The sequence below is a fragment of the Nicotiana sylvestris genome, chromosome 4, assembly GCF_000393655.2.
Source record: "Nicotiana sylvestris chromosome 4, ASM39365v2, whole genome shotgun sequence".
In the NCBI taxonomy this organism is placed as follows: Eukaryota; Viridiplantae; Streptophyta; class Magnoliopsida; order Solanales; family Solanaceae; genus Nicotiana; species Nicotiana sylvestris.
Window position 1 is genome coordinate 13,682,449 of NC_091060.1, and position 22,930 is coordinate 13,705,378.

The following is a 22,930-nucleotide window of genomic DNA, read 5'->3' on the forward strand; positions in this document are numbered from 1 at the left end:
AATGTTGATACCTTATTTATTTTAAATAAATATCCTTTTAAAAAATTATATTCCATAACTACCTTATGATTTTTTATAGCCAAATATCTATTTATGGTCACCTCCTACCTTTAAGCCATAAAATAAGGTTTGTATTATTTTTCTCTCTCATATCCCCTCAAATTTCTCCTATCCCCTACCCCATATCTATTCTCCCTCTCTCTCTCTACTTACCCTACCAGCTCTTCTCCGCCTCCGAACGCCTCCACGCTTCTCTCTATCCATGCATCCCTCTCATAACCAACTGGCTCAAATCGCCTCCGATCATGTTCAATTGAATTCTGAATGAGTTTAACTTCAATATACTAATTACTAAATACACTTTGAGGTAAAAAAAATTTACATTATCAGATACATAGGAGGTTAAGTACAAATTAATAATTGCTCATAAGTGCAAGTAATTACCTAAAAAAATAAAGTAAGCAATTTACTAGAAAAATCTGTATAAAAATTCTTTATAAAAGTTCTTTATGTTGTCGACGTTCATTTATTTAAATGTTTAATCCATTATGAAAAAAAAGGATAGTCCGGAACAAATAAATAGTTGTTCATAAGTGAAAGTATACAAGAATATTTAAATAAATCTTAATTCTTGTATACTTTCATCATCCATTATGAAAGTATACACGAATATATCTACATATAGAGGTGTACATAGGTCGGGTTGGTTCGGATTTTACAATAACCAAACCAAACCATTTGTGTCGGGTTATTAAATCTAAAGACCAAACCAAACCATAAAACTCGGGTTTTTCGCTCTCGGGTTTCTCGGGTTTTCGGGTTATTTGGGTTTTTTCGGATTTTTCCCCGGTAAAATCATCATAGAACAAAACATATAAATTGTGCTCAAAATATTTCTTTAATCCTAGTAAGATACAACTATATAAAGCATTTTCCAAGAAAATAATACAAATTATGAGATGTGTCATGGTATTATCCTAAAATATTCAACAATAAAGACAATAAAATTATGTAATATAAATATTGCTAATTAAAAAGTCATAATAAAAATAAACATAATCTAAAAGTACTAAGTCATGCACTCATGCTAAAATAAGCAGACTAATAAGAGAGTATCAATTACATGACTAAACGATAAAGAAAAAATAAAAATAGGTTATGAATTTTTATCTAAATTATTGCAAAACAAAAAATAGATATTCAATACATTCTCGTTCGTAGTATTAAATTGAATGTCTTTTGTTAGCATTAGTATTGATTTGATTTTGGTTTGGGCTTTTGTTAGCATTATTTAAGGAATTTTTATCTTCATATACCATATATGAAACCTTATTACCCTCAATGTTTAAGAATTGTATTAATTACATTTCAGCATACCAAATTACCATTTATATACCACAATTCAAATTAAGGGTATAATTAATGCTTCATTTATATTAGGCGTTAATTTAGGAGCGTATATTCTCCCATTTTCGTTTACCCGCCTCTCTCTCCTCCCACCCCCCTCACGTTTTACCTTCAGTTAATTCCACCATTTTCGTACCTCTCACCCACATTTAACATCAGTTACCCACGTAATTCTTTTCCAGTTAATTTCACAAAATCACATGTCATAGTTGTATCTGTTTTTTCAAGTCCCAAATTATGAAAAAAATCAGCACTCCCAAAAAAAGCTTCAAAAGCTACATTAGCTGCTATCCCATCCTTTGATTTGGGTGTTTTAACACCAAAATCACCACTCAAAAATGCAAAATCGAGACATGCAAGTGAACCTACTACTAGTATTTCATCTCCTAGACAAATTCTTGCGGAGATGAGAACCAAGCATTTGCACGATGTTGATGCGGGTGGAGGTGATAAACCAGTCGAGAAACAACTCAAACGAAAGGGCAAAGAGTTGTGTGTAGATGATGATTTTGTTGAACATTCCCCTAAAATTCCATCTGTGAAAAAGCCCAAAGTCTCTCCTTCTTCATCAAAACCGAAAAAGAAGAAACCCTCCAAAAAAGTACCAAAATTGGTTCACAAAAAGATTTTGTTAAAGGTAAACACTAATTGTTTTTCTTTACAGTTTTTATTATGATTTTGGTTGTAAAAATCTGTTGTTCAAGTGTTTTTTGGTAAAATGTGGAATTGTCCAAATTTTGTAGATTGTTTGTCTCAATTTTGTAGGTTAATTGTAATAGTGATTTTTAGACAGTGCATAAATGTAGTCATTTTGTAGTCTGCTGGATAAATTGTAGATAAGGTATATTTTTCACTTTTGTATGCTGCTACATTTACCTTCATACTAACTACAATTAATCTACGTTTTATGAGTTACTTGAACTAACTGTTATATTTTTGTAGTTATAGAGCTGTGGTTACCCTTTTCTTCCTTATTGTTTTGAGATAATATTTACATGTGTAGATGTCCTGTATTGTTTTGTAGTTATAGGTGTGGGTAAGTTGTTCTTCTTTTAGTTATATTTTGTAGTTATCATGTAGTTATATGTAGATTACAGCTTCTTTTTTATGCTAACTACTAATGTTCAATAATTTTTTATTTTCTGCAGAATGGTCATTACTTTACACCACAAAATGTTGATTATGGTGTGCTTAGATTTCACAGTTTGTGTGATCCGAGCATACCTAGCCAAATAAAAGTTTTACTCTCTCCAAGTGCTTTAAAGTTTTTCCAAAAAACTTGTTTTGGTTACTTATTTGGTCTCCCCACAATCAGTATGCAAAACCAAGCAATTCATCTTCTGATGAAGTATGAATTGTCAAAGTCTACTGACTCATATTTTTCAGTACTATTAAAGGGTGAAAAATTGAATTTTTCCTTGAGAGAATTTGGGTTGATTACTGGTCTAAATTGTGTGAATAAGTTTTCAGACTATGGTTACACTTCCACTTATGTTAGCCATTTAATGACTACCTATTTTTCGAACAAACAAAGGGTTGAAAAGTGGCATTTGAAAAATATAGTCACAAATAAAGCTTGGGCAAACGATGAGGATGCAGTGAGGTTGTGCATTCTTTATCTGTTGGAATTTTTTGTTTGTCCTTCTGATAAAGAACATGTGTCTTTCATAGACAAGTTTATGTTCTTTCTGATAGAGTCTGGTAATTTTGAGTCATACCCATGGGGTATCAAATCCTTCAAGCAGGTTATTGAATCTGTCCGACATCGTCTTAATCCCAATGTACATTCTTATCTGATACAGGGATGCTCATTAGCCTTGCAAGTATGGCTATATGAGTGTTGTTCGTCCGTCAGTACAGATCTTGTTACGAGGTGTTCTGAATCTATACCTCGCATTTTAAGATGGTCAGCTACAAAGGACCAGATTTGGTTAACTGCAATTGAAGAGAAGATGATCAAGCCTGAGTGGCTTAAGGTATATTTTTTCACTTTTGTATGATACTACATTTACCTTCATAATAACTATAATTAATCTACATTTTTTTATTTACTTGAACTAACTATTATTTCTATCATTCAGTTCACAAGCATCACTGAATCGGGTGAAAAGATTGGAGTGCTTAATCTGCCAGACAAGATTCAGTATGAAGATGCACATGGTGCTCAATCATCACAAGTTCCAATTGTTGCTTCTCCAACATTTGAACCCAAAGATACAGATTGTCAAGAGGACACTAAATCTGTGACTAGCAAGCTCAGGAAGTTGGAAAAGGCGATTGAGCAGGTAATATAAATAACTACAATATAAAAATATTTTTTGCTACAATTTAACTTCATTCCATAACAATTATTGTATGTTATACATTGTAGTTAATTTGTGGTATAATTCTATATTGAGCTCTGTAGGTATTGCACAAATCTTAGTTAAATTGTAGTGGAACTGTAGCACTTTGAATAAGATTACCAACTAATTATATATTTAATTTTTAGGTTTATGGAAAGTTAGCTGAATTTAGGAAGGCTGTTTTTTAGGAACTCTCAAGCCTTCGACAGTTCATAGATGTTTCTGTGAAGAGTGTTATGAAGGTGATAAACATGAGGTACGATGTGGACGAGTCAAAGGTAATAATTGACTTATATTTTTGTAGTAAAACTAATTATGACATATGAATCAAATATACTCAAACATACCCAAAAATTGTAGTTTGCTGGTAGTTCAACCAAAAATAATGACCAACAACAAGGAGAGAACAACCAGCAATTTCAGTTCAATATTGGTGATCAAGTGCATACAAGCACAAGCAATACAGGTATTTATAGAATTCCTTCAGACATATCTACAAACTTCAAGATAGCATTATCTAATTATTATAACCCCTTTTCACTATGTTTTGCGCTGCTATTTCTCCGGAACATGTTCAAGCACATGTTGACTTATATCCTGATTTTCAAGAAGCAGTTGGGGCATATAAAGCAGGTATACTATCATACTTTCATTACAATAAGGTTACAATGCAAAAATTTTATAATTCACACTTTAACTACAAATTCCCACATATATCTACAATTCTCATTTTTTAAATTAATCATTCAAACTGAAGTTTCAACAGAACATCTCCAAACACATGTTGAGGAAGAACCAGAATTTGAAGGAGTAGCTGAGGCACAACAAGCAGGTATAATATCAGAAGCTCATTATATTCACTTTATATCAACAATATTGTGCATAACTACATATTTAAACATTTATCTTCAGAAGCTGAAGTTTCTCATGGGGGTGTGCCAGCAATGATTGAGGAAGAACCAGGATTTCAGGAAGGAGCTGAGGTAGAAAAAGCAGGTATAGTATCATAATATACTTTTGAAGTAGTAAATTTTTGCTTATACAATTATACAATGCTGTTAAGTATGTTATTTTATATGTAACAGATATTGAAGATAACGTTCCACAGTCGCCAATTCACGGTGTGACTGTGAATGAAGTTGTTCCTGAAGGTTCAGGCATTGACAAGAAAGGTCCGACATTGGATGACTTTGAGTTGCCAGACAACTTAACACAATTGGTCATGTATGACGAGCCCATACCAGATGAAGCAACCCCTATTCATCCAGGTAGAACCAGGCAACCGGGGAAACATGCACGATCACCTTTCACACCTCTGTATAGTTCTGGAGGCAGCACCTCCGGTGGACCTAAATTTTTCTTCCTCAAGCACCCCTTCACAACTGTTATAGGTGAAAATGTAGATGCTGATTTGATAGAAAGGTTCACCAACTGGTTATACCTTCGTAGTGACAAAGTATCTAAGAGGTATGAATGCTTAATTTTATACTGTCATTTCACCATTTTTAAACTTTAAATATGTAATTCATTCTGTCATTTTTTTTATTTGATATTTTTTTGTTATTACAGGAGGAAGAATACTTTTTAAAAAAGGATAACCAAATCAATCCTTGGTTAGACTTTGGTTGTGAAAAGGTGGATAAGAAGGACTGGTTTTATTCCCTTTCTCACCCAGGACAAGTCATCAATATAACGGTAAGTATAAAGAATAGAATCCTTCACAATATGTGTTTTGTCTTCAGTTGTGTAGTGTAATTGTAGTTATATTGTAGTTTTGTCTTCAGCTGTGCAGTGTAACTGTAGTTATATTATAGACAAGATATATAGGTTACTATGTTTTGTCTTCAGCTGTTGACTTTGTTCCTCTATATAGTAGCTAAAGTGTAGCAATCTGTTGGATTATTTGATTAGTTCAAATTGTAGTTTAAGTTGTAGCTGTTATGTAGATAATTGTGGTTATTTTGTATCTTATAGTACACTTTATTTTATTTTGCAGCACATTGATGTTATTATGTATTATTTGAGAAAAAGAGGCAAGTATGACCCCAACAACGACACTAGGTTCACAACAACCAATTGCTTGTTCAGGACCAATATTGAACGAATCTATGACAAGTTCAAAAGTTCTCCACCAGAACTTAAGTATTCGGTTGTTAAATCAGATGATGATGTTGCAGAATATATCCTTGGGTATAGACTTCTTGCTAATGTTGCTTGGGATGTAGTTGACTATGTCATCATGCCTGTGAACATTGTAGATAATTTCCATTGGTTGTTGCTCGTTTTCGACATAGTGGACAGGCAACTTTATGTTTATGATTCCATGATGTCTTCAAACCATCATAAAACTATTGAATCATTGGTTGATAAGTTTTCAATAATTATCCATCTGTATTTGTCTTGCACTGGTTTCTACGGGAAATGTAATGACATTGACTTCAAGACCACAAAGGCATACATTGAGAAACCAATTACATACCCTCTCAACATACAGTGGATGGTTGCGAAGATTCCACAGCAAAAGGAAGGATCACTGTAAAAAAACTATTCTCCCTTTTTATATGTTTAATTATTTTATTTTAATCAATTGTTACATAATAAAAAAAAATTATCTTATGCAGCGATTGCGGTGTATTTGTGGCGGCTTTTGCAGAGAATGTTAGCCTTGGAGATTTGGCAATCCCAAAAGAAGATCTTTCTGATATCGACCAACACCGTAGACGCTATGGAGCTCTACTATGGGACTATGCTACAAAGAAGTAAGAAGATGGGTCAATCAGTGAAAGTGAGGTTACAGGCAGGCTAGTAAAGAGGAAGGGTGCTCCTGCTAAAAATGAGAGGACTAGAGTACAGAGAAAGAAGAAATAGAGTCTTGTGTTCCTAGTTTAGTTGATGTCATTTTGTAGTTGAAGTGGAATACACTGTAGGAAATATGTCATTTTGGTTGTTTACAGCACTTTATCTTCATTACATTAAACTCGAGTACTCTGATTTGCTAGAATACAATTTGCCTTTAATCTTCAAGTAATTTTTATGAAATACCTTCAAGTTTTAAGTAATTTCTGTATATAACTGTCATTTGTAATTAAGTTACACAGCCAAAATATGAAATAAATACAGGAATCATATAAATAAATTATCCACAATTAATCTACAAATCATCTACAAATTATTAACAATACAACAATTTAAATACATTTAAACTACATTTTAACTACAAATTATTAACACGACTACAATTAGACTACATTTAAAGTACATTTTAACTACAATCTGGAAACAGTTTACATTGAATGAATTCTTCATTAATATTAGTTGTTTTGTATATAGTAAATATTAAAGTTTAACTAAGCTATAAAAAAGACAAATTTAGATGTCTGATAGAATACATAAAATCATATTAAACACAAATACACAAATTGTAGTATACTTCATAATCATCTTCAAAAACTTGAACAATTACACAAAACAATCAGATAATTTGAACTCACTAACATTTATTTTGAATAACTATTCTAATTACATGATATTCATTTCTTTTTGGGCGCATTCTTGCAAGTTCTTTTGTTATGCCCTTCACCTCCACAATTTTCACATGACACCTTGTACTTCTTTGACTTTATTTCATCAAATATTTTATATCTTTCCTTGTGAGGTCTCTCTGGCTGCCTTTTATCTCCCGCAGGTGGCTTTACTACCTTATCCAAAATATGTTGTGGCACATCCCATTTGCTTTCATCAGGAAGAGGATTTACTGGCATTTCATAGGTAAGCAGAAGGCTCTTCCTTGTGTAATACGGAGAGCAATAGTTTTCGTATGTTTCCTTCCTGTGCCTTAATGCTGCCAAAGCATGCGCACATGGAAGTTCATCAAGTTGGAATTTTCCGCAGCTACATTTCTTGGTTTCTAGACACACAATGTACCGCTTCACACCATCTAACACAGTATGTAAATGATCTGTTGAAGCCCTCACCTACAATTGAAGAACAAACATTAATAATAATATATCAATCATTTAAAAGGATTGTCCACAACTTACCTACAAATCAGCTACAAATACATTACAACTTATCTACAATCTACAATTACCCACAATTTGACTACAATTTATCTACAATCTGGAAACAATGCATATTAAGCAATTTTTTTTTTTGCACAAAACAAACAGATCTTACCCTTAGTTTCTGAGATAATGTATTATTTTCATCCTATTCTTTGTTGAATTTGTACCCAAGGTATGTGAAAGTACCCTTTGCCTTTAATAACTTCTCTTTCGTCCAACGTTCAAGAAGCGTCCTCATATACTCTAATAGATCATATATTGGCAGCTCTCTTGCCTCTTTTGTTATAGCATTCAACGACTCAGCAATGTTTGATGTCATAGTAGAAGTTCTATTTACCGTTGCATGTACTCTTGTCCATCTATGATAGCCAATATCATATAGGTAAGATTTCACACGGGGGTCTACCTCTTCAATCTTCAACATCCTTTCATTAAATTCATCCAGAGTGTATGATCGTGCTGTAGCAAAGTACAATTCATGTAATTGTAAATGTCCCTTCTTGAATTTGGACCTTATATTTGTCCAAATATGCCACATGCAAGAGTAGTGTGGCATGCCCGGATAGACAATTGATGTTGCCTTCAGTATACTCTCATTCCTATCTGAAACAACACACATTGAAGTTTTTTCACCATATGCCTCCTCGAATTGCTCAAAGACCACTTCCAAGACGCGTCGTTTTCAGAATCAACCACAACATATGCCAAGGGAAATATAGTACCTACATTTTTAATTCATAAAATATTAATTGGAAGCAATGAAAAGGTATATAAAAATATAATTAAACAACAACTACAATATATATTCAGAATATAGACAATTTATCTACACTTTTTTCCTTTAGCTACAAAATAACTACAATTTAACTACATTTTATAGACTGCCTACAAAATAACAACAAAATTATTACATTATTTACCTGCTGCATCCATGGTGCTTGTTGTAAGCATAATCCCCCTGTAGGCTGACTTTAAGAATGTCCCATCAACCACTACTACTGGCCTACAATGTTGCCAACCACTTATTGATGTACAAAGAGCAACAAATGCGTATAAGAAACAATCATCTGCTGCCTTCTTCAATTTAACAACAGAACCAGGATAAGTCTCCTCAAGAATATAAAAATATTTGGGTAATTTATTGTAGGATTCAGACGGATTCCCTCTCAAAAACTGTAAAGCCTTTTCCTTGGCTCTCCATGCTTGCATGTAGCTTAGGTTCAGTCCATGTTCGGATAACATGTCGGTTTGTATGTCCTTTGGTGTGTAAACAGTCTTAGGATCACAATACTTTGGAACGACCATGCTACCAACTACAACTGCAGTACGTTTGCGCTGTATGAATATTTCGTCCAATAAGGAGCATGTGTGTTGTCGGCTGAAACTCCTTATTTTTAACATTGCCGAATCATTAATTGACGTTACCTTGAAGTGCCATTTACAGTTTTCAGCAACGCATATAAGCCAGTAGCTACAAAAAAAATACAATATTTAATACAGGCTATAGATGTAGAAGCAACAAAAAAGACTGTTTTAACACAAATTCGTAAAAAACTACAATTAACTACAATTTAACTACAATTAAACTACAATTTATAAAAACCACATATCTTCACTAAAACACTGCTTTTACTGATATATTCTCCACAAATAAATCCATACATTCTATGACTAGATCTTTTTACTCTGAACTGGAACTTGTGCATCACAGAAAAATTCTTCATTGCAGCAGCTACAGTTTGCTTGTCCTGATAAACTTGTCCTTCTTCAATATATGTTTGCGTAGATTCAGTTATTATTTTACTTTGATATTCCTCTATAGCTGGTGAGGATGGAAATTCAAGTAAGTTTAGGGATCCAGACGAACCTGCAGCAACATAGAGATAAATGTAGTAACTATGTAGATAATTTTGAAAACAACATTGCTTTATGAGCTTCAGTACATTGTTTAATATAGTTAATTTGTAGATAAATGTTGTAATATTGTAGATAACACACTAACACAATAACTCTCTGCAATGTCGAATTAAACATACTTGCACTTGTGCTATCGTTGGTGATTGCCAATTCCATATTGAAATCTCTTACGCTTATACATAAATGATACGAACCTAAGTTCTTATTCTCCTTTTTGGTCTCCATATACACACGAACCCCCATATCATTCCTAATCTCCATTGGAGGACAATTTTCGTTTACAATGTATTTGATTTCTACAATTTATCCGATGTATCAATCGATAGTTGTTCTGCAATTGTAGAAATCAGAATTCCGTAGCTTGCATTCTCATCTACCACAATGGCATCAACTTCAAAATCTCTAAATCTGCCATAGTGATCCCAATTTCCATTCAATTTTAGCATTATTGGGATTTTTGACATGATTTCGTGTAGTTGAAAGAAAAAAGATGAAGAACATATATAGGTTCGACAATTTGAGTACTGAGGTCGATGGAAAACAATTTTGAATTCTACAATTTGTGTTGCGTTGTAGAATTTGTAAAAGCAATTTGACTACTGGAGCTTATGAAGCTTGCGTTGTTTTAGAATTGTAGTGAATGAGAGAATTACGCAGCAATGAGATCTCTTTCCATTTCAAAATTCGAATTTAATGTGGAAAGAATCAAACGCAGATTTCGTGCCTTCTTTTTAGCGCGTTTTAAATGACAGCATCTTCCTAATTATGGATTGGTATATTAATTGTAGTAAAAGTGTGGACTGGGCGGGTAATTAACAAATTATGAACATTTTTGGTAATAAGGTTTCATATATGGTATAGATAGAAAAAAATTCCATTATTTAATTTACTAATGTTAATGGCTATAAAACTTGTTGGAACATTCAAATGTTTTAAGTTCAACCTTGAAATAATACCTTAAAAGATAAAATTATGAAAATTTTGAAGAAATATTTATAAATTACATCACAATAAGTATATTTATATATTAAATATATCTAAAATTTCTATATATGTAATGTCGGATTGGTTTGGTTTCGGTTTGACTTTCTTTAGTTAAAACCAAACTAAACCAATTATGATCGGGTTTCTTTTTCCAACACCAAACCAAATCAAACCAAACCATGGTTGAGTTTTTTTTCTTGGTTTGACTCGAATTATCGGGTTGATGCGATTTGTCGGTTTCCTTCGTACACCCCTATCTACATATATTCCTGCTTTTTTTACTTCATCTTGTAAGAAACGACGGAGAAGAACGGTGATTTTTACAAGTACATTGTTGTATTCATTACCATCGATTGAGTATTTTATATAAAATTAACTAGTTATATATATATATATATATATATATATATATATATATATATATATATATATATCATTATCATATACTTCCAAATATTATCACAAAATCATAGAAATGTAATTGAATGCTATAGGATTAGTTATCCTATAGAAAATGTTGATGCCTTATTTATTTTAAATAAATATCCTTTTAAAAAATTATATTTCATAACTACCTTATGATTTTTTATAGCCAAATATCTATTTATGGTCACCTCCTACCTTTAAGCCATAAAATAAGGTTTGTATTATTTTTCTCTCTCATATCCCCTACCCCATATCTATTCTCCCTCTCTCTCTCTACTTACCCTACCAGCTCTTCTCCGCCTCCGAACGCCTCCACGCTTCTCTCTAGCCATGCATCCCTCTCATAACCAACTGGATCAAATCGCCTCCGACCCCATTACAAGTAGATAAGGCCTTAAAAGTCGTCTCCACACGCCGGTTCAGCGAGGAGAAAGAGAGTGAAATTGTGCTTGGGAATACTGAATTTAAGGACTTCGCGGTGGAGGTATTTGCAGACGTTGCCGTTTCGGGGGCTGGGAAAGAGCCTTTGAAGCGGGTTCCATTGGGGGATTTTGGGATTGTTGGTGTTGGTGGGTGGTGAAGCCCGGAAAAGAATTGGTTGCGGCAGCAATTGGTGCTTATGCGCTTGGTGTTGCCACTTCGCTATACGTAAGCTTAGGATTGTTCTTGAACAAAGAAGACGGAGTTGGGGGCTGAGCAACTTGAATTTTTTGTTAATATATTTCAATGTATCTTGCTATATTTCATTGTGTTCATTGTTTTTTTTTTCATTGTATTTCAATGTATCTCGTTGTATTTTATGTATTTCATTGTATTCATTATTTTTTTTTTCATTGTATTTCAATGTATCCCGCTGTATTCTATGTATTTCATTGTATTCACTGTCTCGCTATATTCCATGAATGTATTCATATATTTTTTTAATTAATATAATTTATGTATTCAGATGTATTTTACAATTTCTCTGAAGATAGCTATGTTTTTTGGGTGTTTTTCGGTTGAGAATCTTTTTTATAACTGAAAATACATAATTTGTGTGTTATATTAGGAGTCTATTATGTTAATTGATTTACTTTCCATTTAAAAACAGTGCAATCCCATGTTTCATGCCGTGAATACATTTGAATACAGTCGAATACAATAATCAGTCCAGCTGTAATCCCATGTTTCACGTCATGAATACACTCGAATACAATAATCTGTCCAGTTGTAATCCCATGTTTCACGTCATGAATACACTCGAATACACTCAAATACAAAAATCTGTCTAGCTGTAATCCCTTGTTTTACGCTTAGAAATGCTACTGTATTCATGAATATAGTAGCTTAAATACATCGAATATACTCTAAATTTTTTAAAAACATAGCTATATGAAGTAATATAGTAAATGATAGCTACAACTAGCTAATAACCACTAAAATATAGTGGTTTCTAAAAGTTTCTCAATGCCATATATCTATATCTATAGACAAAATGTTGAATATGTCAATAGTGACCTATTCCGGGGCTTAGGTCTAATGGTAAAAGAATAATGCGTGATGAATGGGATACATTCGGATCCTGCCACAATAATTTACAAGCCAAAAATTTAAATGAAGGGTAGAACTAAGGGGATCCACTATCTATTGAGTTTTGAATTGCGTGTTGCTGATTTTCTTTCGGGGTTGAATTGGGTAAATTTCACAAATGGTCATATACTTATGATATTTTTCCATCAAAGTTATATAACTTTGTTTTCTCACAAAAAAAACATAAAATTTTTCATTAACTCACATAAAAATCATAATGACCGAAAAACGAAATTTTTTGGTAGTATTTTCTTATTCGAGGTTTTTTATTTTTTATTTTCAGTCTAATATATAATAACTCAATTAAAATAAAAAACATATATTTTAGCCACTCTAAAAAATAATAGCCGATAAAAAATATTTATATATATAAGTATATGTCTGTGTATTATATACATATAATATACATATTCTATAAAAAAATTTCTAACAAATACAATTAGTTTCAGCCGATCGGTTAATTTTATATTTTTTTCCTTAAAATAGGAATGACTCAACCCAACCTGAACCAATATCCATATGCATAAATTAAAATAATATTAAAAGTGAATCCTTTCCTACAAAAAAAAAAAACTTAGCTTGGTATGCATGAGATTCAGACAAAAAAAAGGTATAACTCTAGAGCACTAAAAATAAAAATACTGTCAATTTCAAATGAAAATCTTGAAAAAAAATAAGATAGAAGTATCATATTTTGAAAGATTCACTTATATATATAATGTTGGGCAAGTAGCGAGCAGAAAATGTTGGGTTTTGTGATCGTTACTAGGAATAAATGTAGAGGAGTGCCACACCCTTCGCGCCCGATTGCCTAATCAAAGCCAAAACGTTCAACTTATTTTGAATGGGTCACCAATTAAACTCAGTTTGGTTTCAAATCAGTCGTCTGGTTTCAAATCAAATAACAGGGACAACTTTAAAATTATACGATCTGGTTTCAAATTAACCGTTCATTCAACACTGCTATAACCTCTACACGAAATCGTCAAATGACCACAAATCTCACCAAATCTCAAACAAAAGATTGAATTTGTTAAATAAATACTAGAATTTAAAAATAGTTGACAATTTCACAGCAAACATTTTAATCATGATTTTTATCTTTATTCTTCACTGTTATCCCAGCCACTAATAAAAGCACGTTTAACAATAAGAAACAAATGATTCATAGTCAATAGGTCATTAAAATTTTCATATTAATTGATCCTCTTACTTGTGAAATAGGGTGGTGGGCGGAAATATCTACGCAGAGACTGGACGATTGAGAATCCAACATGCGTGGTTCGATTTTGCAAGGGATAATACTCATAATAAGTGGCGGAGTCAAGATCTCCAGGAAAGGGGTTTAAATTTTTTTTTGGTAGTTAGTGAAAATTAAACATATGACCTTATGAAAGTTTTGAACCCCCTTGACCACTTAACTACACTTTTGGATTGTGTTAAGTGAGTTCAAAACTTAATATATAAAGGTAAACAACAGATTTTGCCTTATATATACAGTGTAATTTTTCAGCGAATGGAGTTCGGATGAACCCCCTTCCGCCCCCCTAAATCCGCCACTGCTCATAATAGTACTTTTGGTCCCTTTTAATTTTAGCCCTTGTGATATTTGATTATACATATTTAACCTCCAATTAACTGAAACATACACTTTTGATCCTTTTACCTATGAATATTCACAGATTTAACACATTTATTAATTGTTATTACAACTTAATTACTCATGTATTGTGTTAAGTTTGTATTTTTACTCCATATCTAACAATAATATAATTTTAAAAATAGTTCAAAAATAACATATTTCTTACATAAAGGGACCAAAAATATTCATTGAATTGGAATTATGATAATATCGAATTCTCTTTTTGTCACTCATTACCGAGAGGAAGAATCACTATCTATTTATCCATATATGTATCAATAAATGTGGTTCCAAGGATCGATCGATTGCTCCTCACAAGATCTAAAGGAGGAGAGAGGGATTATGTCCGCGCCTGGGCTGGGGACCTATCGGCCAACTATTCCTTTTTTGAATAGAAAGAAAGGATGATCGTCGGTTAAATGTGCTTTGTCAAATATCACAGTCAAAAATCAAAATTTATTAACAATTGAGGGACCAAAAGTGTTATTATCGCATTTTGCAATAATATGTGTCCGTGTTAGATTTATTGATGAGGAGGGGCTGCCAAACTTGTAGATATATAGTTAAACGTCATTTAATAGCATCATAAAATTCTCTTTATCTATGGAAATTATGAACAATAAATTGTCAGCAATGTTCAATTTCTTCACATGCCTATAGTATGTGTAGTAACAAAATAAATTTGAGCATAATTGAATACTAATGTGATTCTAACATATACTTTATTAAGTAGCTTTGTGCATATTGGGTTGGTTTTTATGGAGTAGAAAATATATCAGGCGCCATTAACTTCTCTTTTTGGTTAAAAAATAAGGAGCCTGAGATATTTATTTGAAATCTAATTTAGTCTGATTTGGGTTTTTACATTAGGGTTCTTAAAAAGAAAAAAGATGCTCCTGCAAAAATATTTTTTTAAAAAGGACGATAATTTAACCGAAGCAAAACATGATGAGATTATGAATTAATGTAGTAGTTACAACTTAGATTTTGTTTTTGTCTACCGAATGCATAAATTAATTTTTGACGCGTTTTCTATAATTTGATCGACTTACAAAGTTACCCACATTTGAGGATATCAATTATAGGAGATATATAGTACTTTCAAAATTAGGCACCCATTATTTTTCTGTCATTTTGAGCATAACCTAAATTTGCTCTTCTAAACATTTTGACCATTTTGAGCTGCATATATATATAATCAACCCATCAGTAAACTCATCAAAGTGAAAAATAAAAGAAAAATTAAATTGTTTGATACGATTACTAAACAGAAATGAAAAATAACTTTGAATTGGGATTGAACTATGACCGCTCAATTGATCCCTATATTTTAACCCAAGCAAACTTTAACATAATTATAAACTAATTCATGTATTGATTCAATACATTTAAATCCGCTAAAATCTAGCTATCAACAGTTATTTTTTCAAATAAAATATATGTTTATGTATGTTTTACACGTTAGTATAGAAAAACTCAAACCCATAGGAAGAAAGGAAAGAAACACTCAAACTCTACCCTGCCGCATTTTTCTACCCATAAATATTGTTTGCGTAAACAGTAGATTACCATCCATACCTAAATACACAAGACTTAAGAAACTTGGCATAAAAGAAATATCCTTTAAATCCTTATGACCCAACTTCCTCAAATAGCAATAAAAGACTTCCTCAAATAGAAACTACCCACGTGTCATGTACCCCCTACCCTAACTAGCTCCCACCCCCTACCCCAGTAAAACCAGACGTGTAGATAAAAGATTAGGAGATATAGGTCATCTCACTCCTTCTCTTAAATTCTTCCCATTCTCCACAATTCAATTTATTAGGTCATAATTTATTAATGAATAAGTTTATAATATCATCCTCTTAAACCCTAACCACCAAGAATATAATATGTATTGAGGGGTCATTTGGTTCATATACTTATCATACAAGTTACAAGGTAGAGATTATTTATGCAGAAATAAATAATGAATAAATTGTAATATAGTGATTGATGAAATGATTGTTATACATGAATTATTAATTTTAAGAGGAAATTTTTGCCTTCAAAATAGTTTAATTCCCCTATTATTAATACATATACTTGTATTTCACATTTTATTCTGTATAAAATAATACTACATAAATTCTAACTTACAAAAATGGGCAGTCTGGTGTATAAAGCATTTCGCGTTCACGCAGGGTCCGTGAAAAGGTCGCCCCCCAAGGGGCGCGATATAGATAGCCTACCCTAAGCACGAGTTAGTGTCTATTTCTATGACTTGAACTTGTTCTTATAGGTAGCACAAAGACAACTTTATCATTGCTCAAAGACTCCACTTCTCTCATATAATATTTTATTATTATAAGTCTCATACAAGTTATATTATATTATTCTACAACAAGCTAAATATCCACTCATCAACCAATTTGGAAAAAAATTATCCTAGAATTATCCCGGGATTAGGTATTTCACATTTTCATAGAGATAAAAAAAATACTACACTCCAGAGATAACTAATCTCGTGATTAATTATACCGTAATTTTCTCTCAACTAAACCTGGGATAAGCTCTTGTTAAATTTAGTTGCAGAATTAATCATTCCTTATCTTAGTACCAAACGAGCCCTTAACGTACTATATTTAATATCACAATCTATATAAAGTAGGCTGTCTGCTCTTTCATTTTCTTGGGAGAGTAGATTCACTAGTTTAAATGGGAGACTTGTTTTCTTGTTTATTTCATACACAAACTCCTTCACCTATTTCCCTCCTTAAAACTCTCAAAAAACCCATAGTTTAGTTGCCAACTCTACCGCCGTCCTTTCCGCCGCCCTCTTCTACTAGTACCCTTATACCCATTAAACTCGCATCTTAATTATATCCATCAAATAAAATTACCATATATTAGGGATTTATATCTAGAGATATATATAACAAATGTCAAGAATAATTAATGCATCACCAGTTAGAGATAGCATACCACTTTATGATCGGAGACAAGTTGTAGAAATGTCATCGCCGACGTTTGGTCAGTTGTTGAAGAACGTCGGCGATGTCACCGGCGACGACGAAAGTCCACTTCATCAAGCTCTTACCATGGACCCGCATCACTCTAATATTCCCTTTGTACTCGCATTCAACAACCTCACATACAGTGTGAAAGTCCGCCGGAGGGTCAATTTTCCGGCGATCTCACGTAGCCGGAGCAGCCGCAGCCCCGCTGAGGAAATCCCGTCCACCAGAACAAAGGTGCTTTTGAATGACATCTGTGGAGAAGCGCGTGATGGAGAGCTACTCGCGGTTTTAGGGGCGTCTGGTTCGGGAAAATCGACGCTCATTGATGCGTTAGCGAATCGTATTGCGAAAGATAGCTTGAAAGGGACAGTAACACTGAACGGCGAGCCACTGCACTCGAAATTACTCAAAGTCATATCGGCTTACGTAATGCAAGACGATCTTCTCTACCCAATGCTTACAGTAGAAGAAACGTTAATGTTCGCAGCTGAGTTTAGGCTTCCACGGAGTCTATCAAAATCGAAGAAAAAATCCAGAGTTCAAGCTTTAATCGATCAATTAGGGCTCAGAAACGCCGCGAAAACTATCATCGGCGATGAAGGTCACCGTGGTGTCTCCGGCGGTGAACGGCGGCGCGTTTCAATCGGAATTGACATAATCCATGACCCGATTATTCTCTTTCTCGACGAGCCAACTTCGGGTCTCGATTCCACCAGTGCTTTTATGGTGATTAAAGTACTTCAACGAATCGCGCAGAGTGGCAGTATTGTAATTATGTCAATCCATCAGCCGAGTTACAGAATTGTCGGTTTACTTGACCGGTTGATTTTCCTATCACGTGGACAAACTGTTTACAGTGGCTCGCCGTTGAATTTGCCACAATTTTTTGCTGATTTTGGAAATCCAATACCTGAAAATGAGAACCGCATAGAGTTCGCGCTTGATTTAATTCGCGAACTCGAAGGGTCAGGTAGGACAAGGAGCTTAGTCGATTTCAACAAAACATGGCAACATATGAAACGGACTAGTAGTACAATTCAGAATACTGAAACAACAGGTAGAAATAGAAATCGTTTATCGTTAAAGGAAGCGATAAGTGCTAGTATTTCTAGAGGAAAATTGGTTCCTGGTTCAACACATGTTGCTACTAGTCCTACTTCTATGGTTCCTACTTTTGCAAATCCAATATGGACAGAAATAGCTGTACTTTCAAAGCGATCATTCACTAACTCGTGGCGCATGCCCGAGATTTTTGCTGTTCGATTTGGTGCGGTTATGGTTACGGGGTTTATACTGGCTACTATGTTTTGGCGACTTGACAGTTCACCTAAAGGTGTACAAGAACGGCTTGGATTCTTCGCGTTCGCGATGTCAACGACTTACTATACATGTGCGGACGCATTGCCCGTTTTTATTCAAGAAAGGTACATTTTCATGAGGGAAACGGCTTATAATGGATATAGAAGATCATCTTATTGTCTTTCTCATGCTTTGACTTCGATACCAGCGTTGATTTTCCTCGCTCTGTCATTCGCCGCCGTGACATTCTGGGCTGTTGGCTTAGATGGTGGATTTTCTAGCTTTTTGTTCTATTTCACTGTCATTTTGGCTTCGTTTTGGGCAGGGAATTCATTCGTTACGTTCCTTTCTGGTGTCGTGCCTCATGTCATGCTCGGATACACAATCGTGGTAGCAATTTTAGCCTACTTCCTACTCTTTAGTGGATTCTTCATGAATCGTGATAGAATCCCGTCTTACTGGATCTGGTTCCATTATATTTCGCTAGTGAAATACCCGTATGAAGCTGTGTTACAGAACGAATTTGATGATCCCACGAAATGCTTCGTTCGTGGGATTCAAATGTTCGATAACAGTCCACTTGGGGCTGTTCCGAATTCGTTAAAGGAGAAGTTGTTGAGCAGTATTAGCAGTACATTGAATATGAGGATTACAAGTTCAACATGTGTGACTACTGGATCAGATATATTGGTGCAACAAGGGATTACACAATTGAGCAAGTGGAATTGCCTTTGGGTAACTATTGCATGGGGGTTTTTGTTTAGGATTTTGTTTTATTTCTGCTTGTTGCTTGGAAGTAAGAATAAGAGAAGTTAAAATAGCTTGGGATAGTATAGTTAAAAGGTACTTTTGAAAAACCTTTTTTTTTTTTATTTTTCATTGAAAAAGTTATATCAAAGTTGGGTTTTATAAGTTGTAAAGCAGTTGCAATTTGAAATTTAATAGAACATGAATATATATTTTCATGGCTTATGAATGGGCTTTTATCTGTTTTTTATATTATAAGTACTATTTTTATACAATAGTTGATAAATTTTCACAAGAGCTCGTCATGTATCTCGAAAAAAATGGCAACATAACATTGTATAATCTCGCTTAGAATAATAACCAAATAAATAAATAAATAAATATGTATATATATATATTATATTTTGTAGCTACTAAATATAAATAGTTTTGACCGCGGACTAAAAGTGATTTGCCCTTGAAAAATAGGATAACATTTGCATGAATGGTGTGAATTTTTTACACTATCAATGCATGTAACTTAATATTCTGATCAATCTCTATAGGTATGATGAAAGTGATTATTATTTGCTTAGAACTTTTATGGCCTGCAGGTTGAGCATTTAGTCTTGGCAGTTCATCCATTTGATGAAGTCATGAATTGATATATTGATTCTTTTTATTTTTTAAAAAAGAAAATAAATATTTATAAATAAATTAGAAGTATTATTTATCAAAAAGTTTTGTAATTAGAAGCGAATGAATAGATAATAGGGTTAACTTAGCACACATAATACACCCCAGATATCTTATTTCACCAGTCAAATCAGCTTGGTAGAGTTTATAGCGTTAAATTAGAAATAGATATTTATTTTTAAACATTTACAAATAAGATTTTAACAAGCAATATATAGTTCATTCCTAGATATCTTATGTCACTCGCAATCTTTTTGAAAGACAAGTTGCAATTCTCCTCTTATTAAAAGGTGAAACAAATAAAAACTCGATATACAAAGCATTTCGCATTTATGAAAGGTCCAAGAAATGGCGATATCTCATGGGGTATAAATAAGTAATCTATCCTGACGCAAAGGTCAGTCGCTGATTTCGCGAGCCGTGATCTATAGATAACATGAAAACAATTTTTACGTTATTTTAATGCTCCCTTTCTCTTCATATTAAAAGGTGGTTTATATTCTAAAATGTTAGTCAATATTAAAGGAAAAATAACATGTATAACCGCTTTCAAAATAATAGCCAAATATATATATATATATATATACACACACACATTCTATATGTTATATACAAAAAATATACAAATTTTATACACTTTTTTGATTACCAAATGTAAATAGTTTCTGACGCGGGCTAAAAGTGATAATACCCCAAAATTAAACGATAAGTGCCAAATAGTTTAGACCAGATGACTTACAGAGCTAGAATTTGGTAGCAGTTCCGCTCGCACTTAATCCCATAGCTACCTTAGATTAATGCTCTTTAAAAGTTATTAATCATATTGACAGTAAAAGCTCGAAATATGTAAAATTATATCACGAGGCTTTTTATATATCATTAATTCTACCACCAGTTTTTACGTTATGTCCTTTGTTTAACTAAAATTACTAGTATTTTGTTGCATTTTTCTCTACGTCTTCTAAACATGCAATTGATAGTTAATTAGTTACGGTGAATAATGTTCCCCATGCTTGAGACATTGTAGTATAGGGTAACACAATTTACGGTTCTGGAGGAATCCTTAGTTTTTAAAAGCACATATTCTTTTCTTTCTTTGTTATGGTGAATTAGATAAAGTAACAAAAGAAAAGTAAAAAAAAAAACAAAGGTAAAACAAAGTTAGAACCAAAAGAATAAAAGTAGTAGTATTTGCTAAACAAAAGTCGTCAGTGAAAACCGAAAGAGCAAAATAGATGACCTAATAATTAATGGAGCAAAAGAAAGTTAGTGCTTGATATTAGAGCCCGTAGACTTTTAGAGCCCTTCATCACCCATCATAAACCAAAGCACCCACCAAGCCTTTTGTTATCTGGGTGCTTGCTATTGTGTTATATTCCTTTTTTTAAATTCTCTATATAATTATACGTGTTCGGGGTCGAGGTTAATGGGTGCTCGAGCACCCAATTTTTATATGTAGATCCGTCCCTGAGTGCACCGATAGTCAGATAGTCATTCTTAGGGATACTATTTAGAGATTAGCCAATACTTATTTTGTCTTGAATTTTTAAACTAAAAATCTTAACTTTAGAACAATTCCAGATATTTTTGTCCTGAAAAATTGAACTTCAGAACGCACTAGCTAATTCCTAAATAGCAACCTTTTAAAGTGGTTATCTGGTGTCATATCTACTCCAATTTTAGAGAAATTAAAAAAACGATAAAAAAGGATGTATATCGTTTTCCTCCAATTTTATCCCCTTCGGTTTCACTTACTCCTCTTTTCACATAACCAAGCTTCGTGTAAACGATGAAATTTTCATAATACGGATATTGGGTTTTTTTGTGTGGCAGAAATTTGAATGATGTGTCACTAGTACGATTGCCGTGCGATCCGACGAGTTATCATGAATCATCACTTTAACGGATTAGCTATGGTTTGTTAATCATCCCTTCGAGAAGTTAAGGTTTATTGCACGTATTAGCTCTAGAATTACGTTTGACTAGTAAGACCTGTGATAATGTAAGTCACAAAAAGATAGAAAAGCAAAGGAACAAAAACTTGAACATTAGTTAAAAAGTTGGAGATTGCCAAGTTACCGAATAATACACCTACTCTTTTGTGAGTAGACGTGTATACGAGTAAAATTACTATTTTTGCTAACATGACCGCCATAATTTATTTACTAGTAATTTATAGTAACCTTTTTCAAGCAACGTGACAAGAGGTTCAGTTAGTAGTTACAAGGGCTCTAAGAGTCAACTTAGTTAAGATAGGCCAGCCACCGAACTTTGTAATTTGTTTGACTTATAGGTCAGAGGTTCGGGCCGTGGAAGCAACCATTTATATTAGAGGAGACTGTTTATAAAGGCGAATCCAAAATTTCAAGATGATGGGTGCACTAGTAAATCTAGAATTTATATTTGATGGGTTTAACTTTAGTCTCTTACCATGAACGCGCTACACTTTTGAAATTGTAGGTTCAAAATTATATTTTTTTTGATTTTTTAGTGATTTTTACATACATACATACATACATACATGCATGCATATATATATATATATATATACTCCGTGCCGAAAATAAGATCGTCCGAAATGGAATTTGACCCATTAATTTTATTTGTAGAGGTGCATCAATAATTATTGCACGATAGGATTCTTTAAGCATGGGTGCACACACGTATATTTAGTAATTATAAAGAAATATAACATTGTTATACATATATAGTTTAACGAGAGGAACATGAATTCACATGAACTCATACCCATTAACCTAGATATGCCCTTGGATGTCTACATTACATCCTTTGGATTGCAACCCTTCCTAAGACCTCGCGCGTGAATGCGAGATGCTTTGTGCAACAGAGCTG

General features: G+C 33.1%; 3 protein-coding genes across 3 annotated transcripts; 2 read left to right on the forward strand and 1 right to left on the reverse strand.

Annotated features, from left to right (window-relative positions):
• The first annotated feature begins 1,813 nt into the window (after positions 1-1,813).
• Positions 1,814-6,515, forward strand: LOC138889266 (uncharacterized). Its single transcript, XM_070172548.1, has 12 exons — positions 1,814-2,044; positions 2,556-3,383; positions 3,489-3,692; positions 3,941-4,030; positions 4,113-4,218; positions 4,332-4,385; positions 4,510-4,584; positions 4,665-4,748; positions 4,838-5,208; positions 5,322-5,447; positions 5,749-6,287; positions 6,374-6,515. Exons 1-12 carry the CDS (start codon positions 1,814-1,816, stop codon positions 6,513-6,515), a joined length of 2,850 nt encoding a protein of 949 aa, XP_070028649.1.
• Positions 6,516-7,282: 767 nt separating this feature from the next.
• LOC138889267 (uncharacterized) lies at positions 7,283-9,994 on the reverse strand. The gene is made up of 6 exons (XM_070172549.1): positions 9,853-9,994; positions 9,479-9,683; positions 8,737-9,287; positions 8,434-8,538; positions 8,010-8,275; positions 7,283-7,726 (listed from the first exon to the last, which is right to left on the reverse strand). The coding sequence occupies exons 1-6, from the start codon at positions 9,992-9,994 to the stop codon at positions 7,283-7,285; spliced, it is 1,713 nt and encodes a 570-aa protein (XP_070028650.1).
• Positions 9,995-17,036: 7,042 nt separating this feature from the next.
• On the forward strand, positions 17,037-19,627 carry LOC104218644 (ABC transporter G family member 6-like). The gene has a single exon (XM_009769184.2). The coding sequence runs from the start codon at positions 17,279-17,281 to the stop codon at positions 19,469-19,471; it is 2,193 nt and encodes a 730-aa protein (XP_009767486.1). The 5' UTR covers positions 17,037-17,278; the 3' UTR covers positions 19,472-19,627.
• The last annotated feature ends 3,303 nt before the right edge of the window (positions 19,628-22,930 follow it).

What these genes read in the sequence shown, in the direction of transcription:
- LOC138889266 (XM_070172548.1), top strand. Translation starts at nt 1,814, where the DNA reads ATGAGAACCAAGCATTTGCACGATGTTGATGCGGGTGGAGGTGATAAA. An exon ending in ACGATGTGGACGAGTCAAAG is followed by an intron (nt 4,031 to 4,112) that starts GTAATAATTGAC and finishes CAAAAATTGTAG; the next exon opens with TTTGCTGGTAGTTCAACCAA. An exon ending in TACAAGCACAAGCAATACAG is followed by an intron (nt 4,219 to 4,331) that starts GTATTTATAGAA and finishes AACATGTTCAAG; the next exon opens with CACATGTTGACTTATATCCT.
- LOC138889267 (XM_070172549.1), bottom strand. Translation starts at nt 9,994, where the DNA reads ATGGAGATTAGGAATGATATGGGGGTTCGTGTGTATATGGAGACCAAA. An exon ending in CAACGATAGCACAAGTGCAA is followed by an intron (nt 9,684 to 9,852) that starts GTATGTTTAATT and finishes ATGTTGCTGCAG; the next exon opens with GTTCGTCTGGATCCCTAAAC. An exon ending in AAAAGATCTAGTCATAGAAT is followed by an intron (nt 9,288 to 9,478) that starts GTATGGATTTAT and finishes TTTTTTTTGTAG; the next exon opens with CTACTGGCTTATATGCGTTG.
- LOC104218644 (XM_009769184.2), top strand. Translation starts at nt 17,279, where the DNA reads ATGTCAAGAATAATTAATGCATCACCAGTTAGAGATAGCATACCACTT.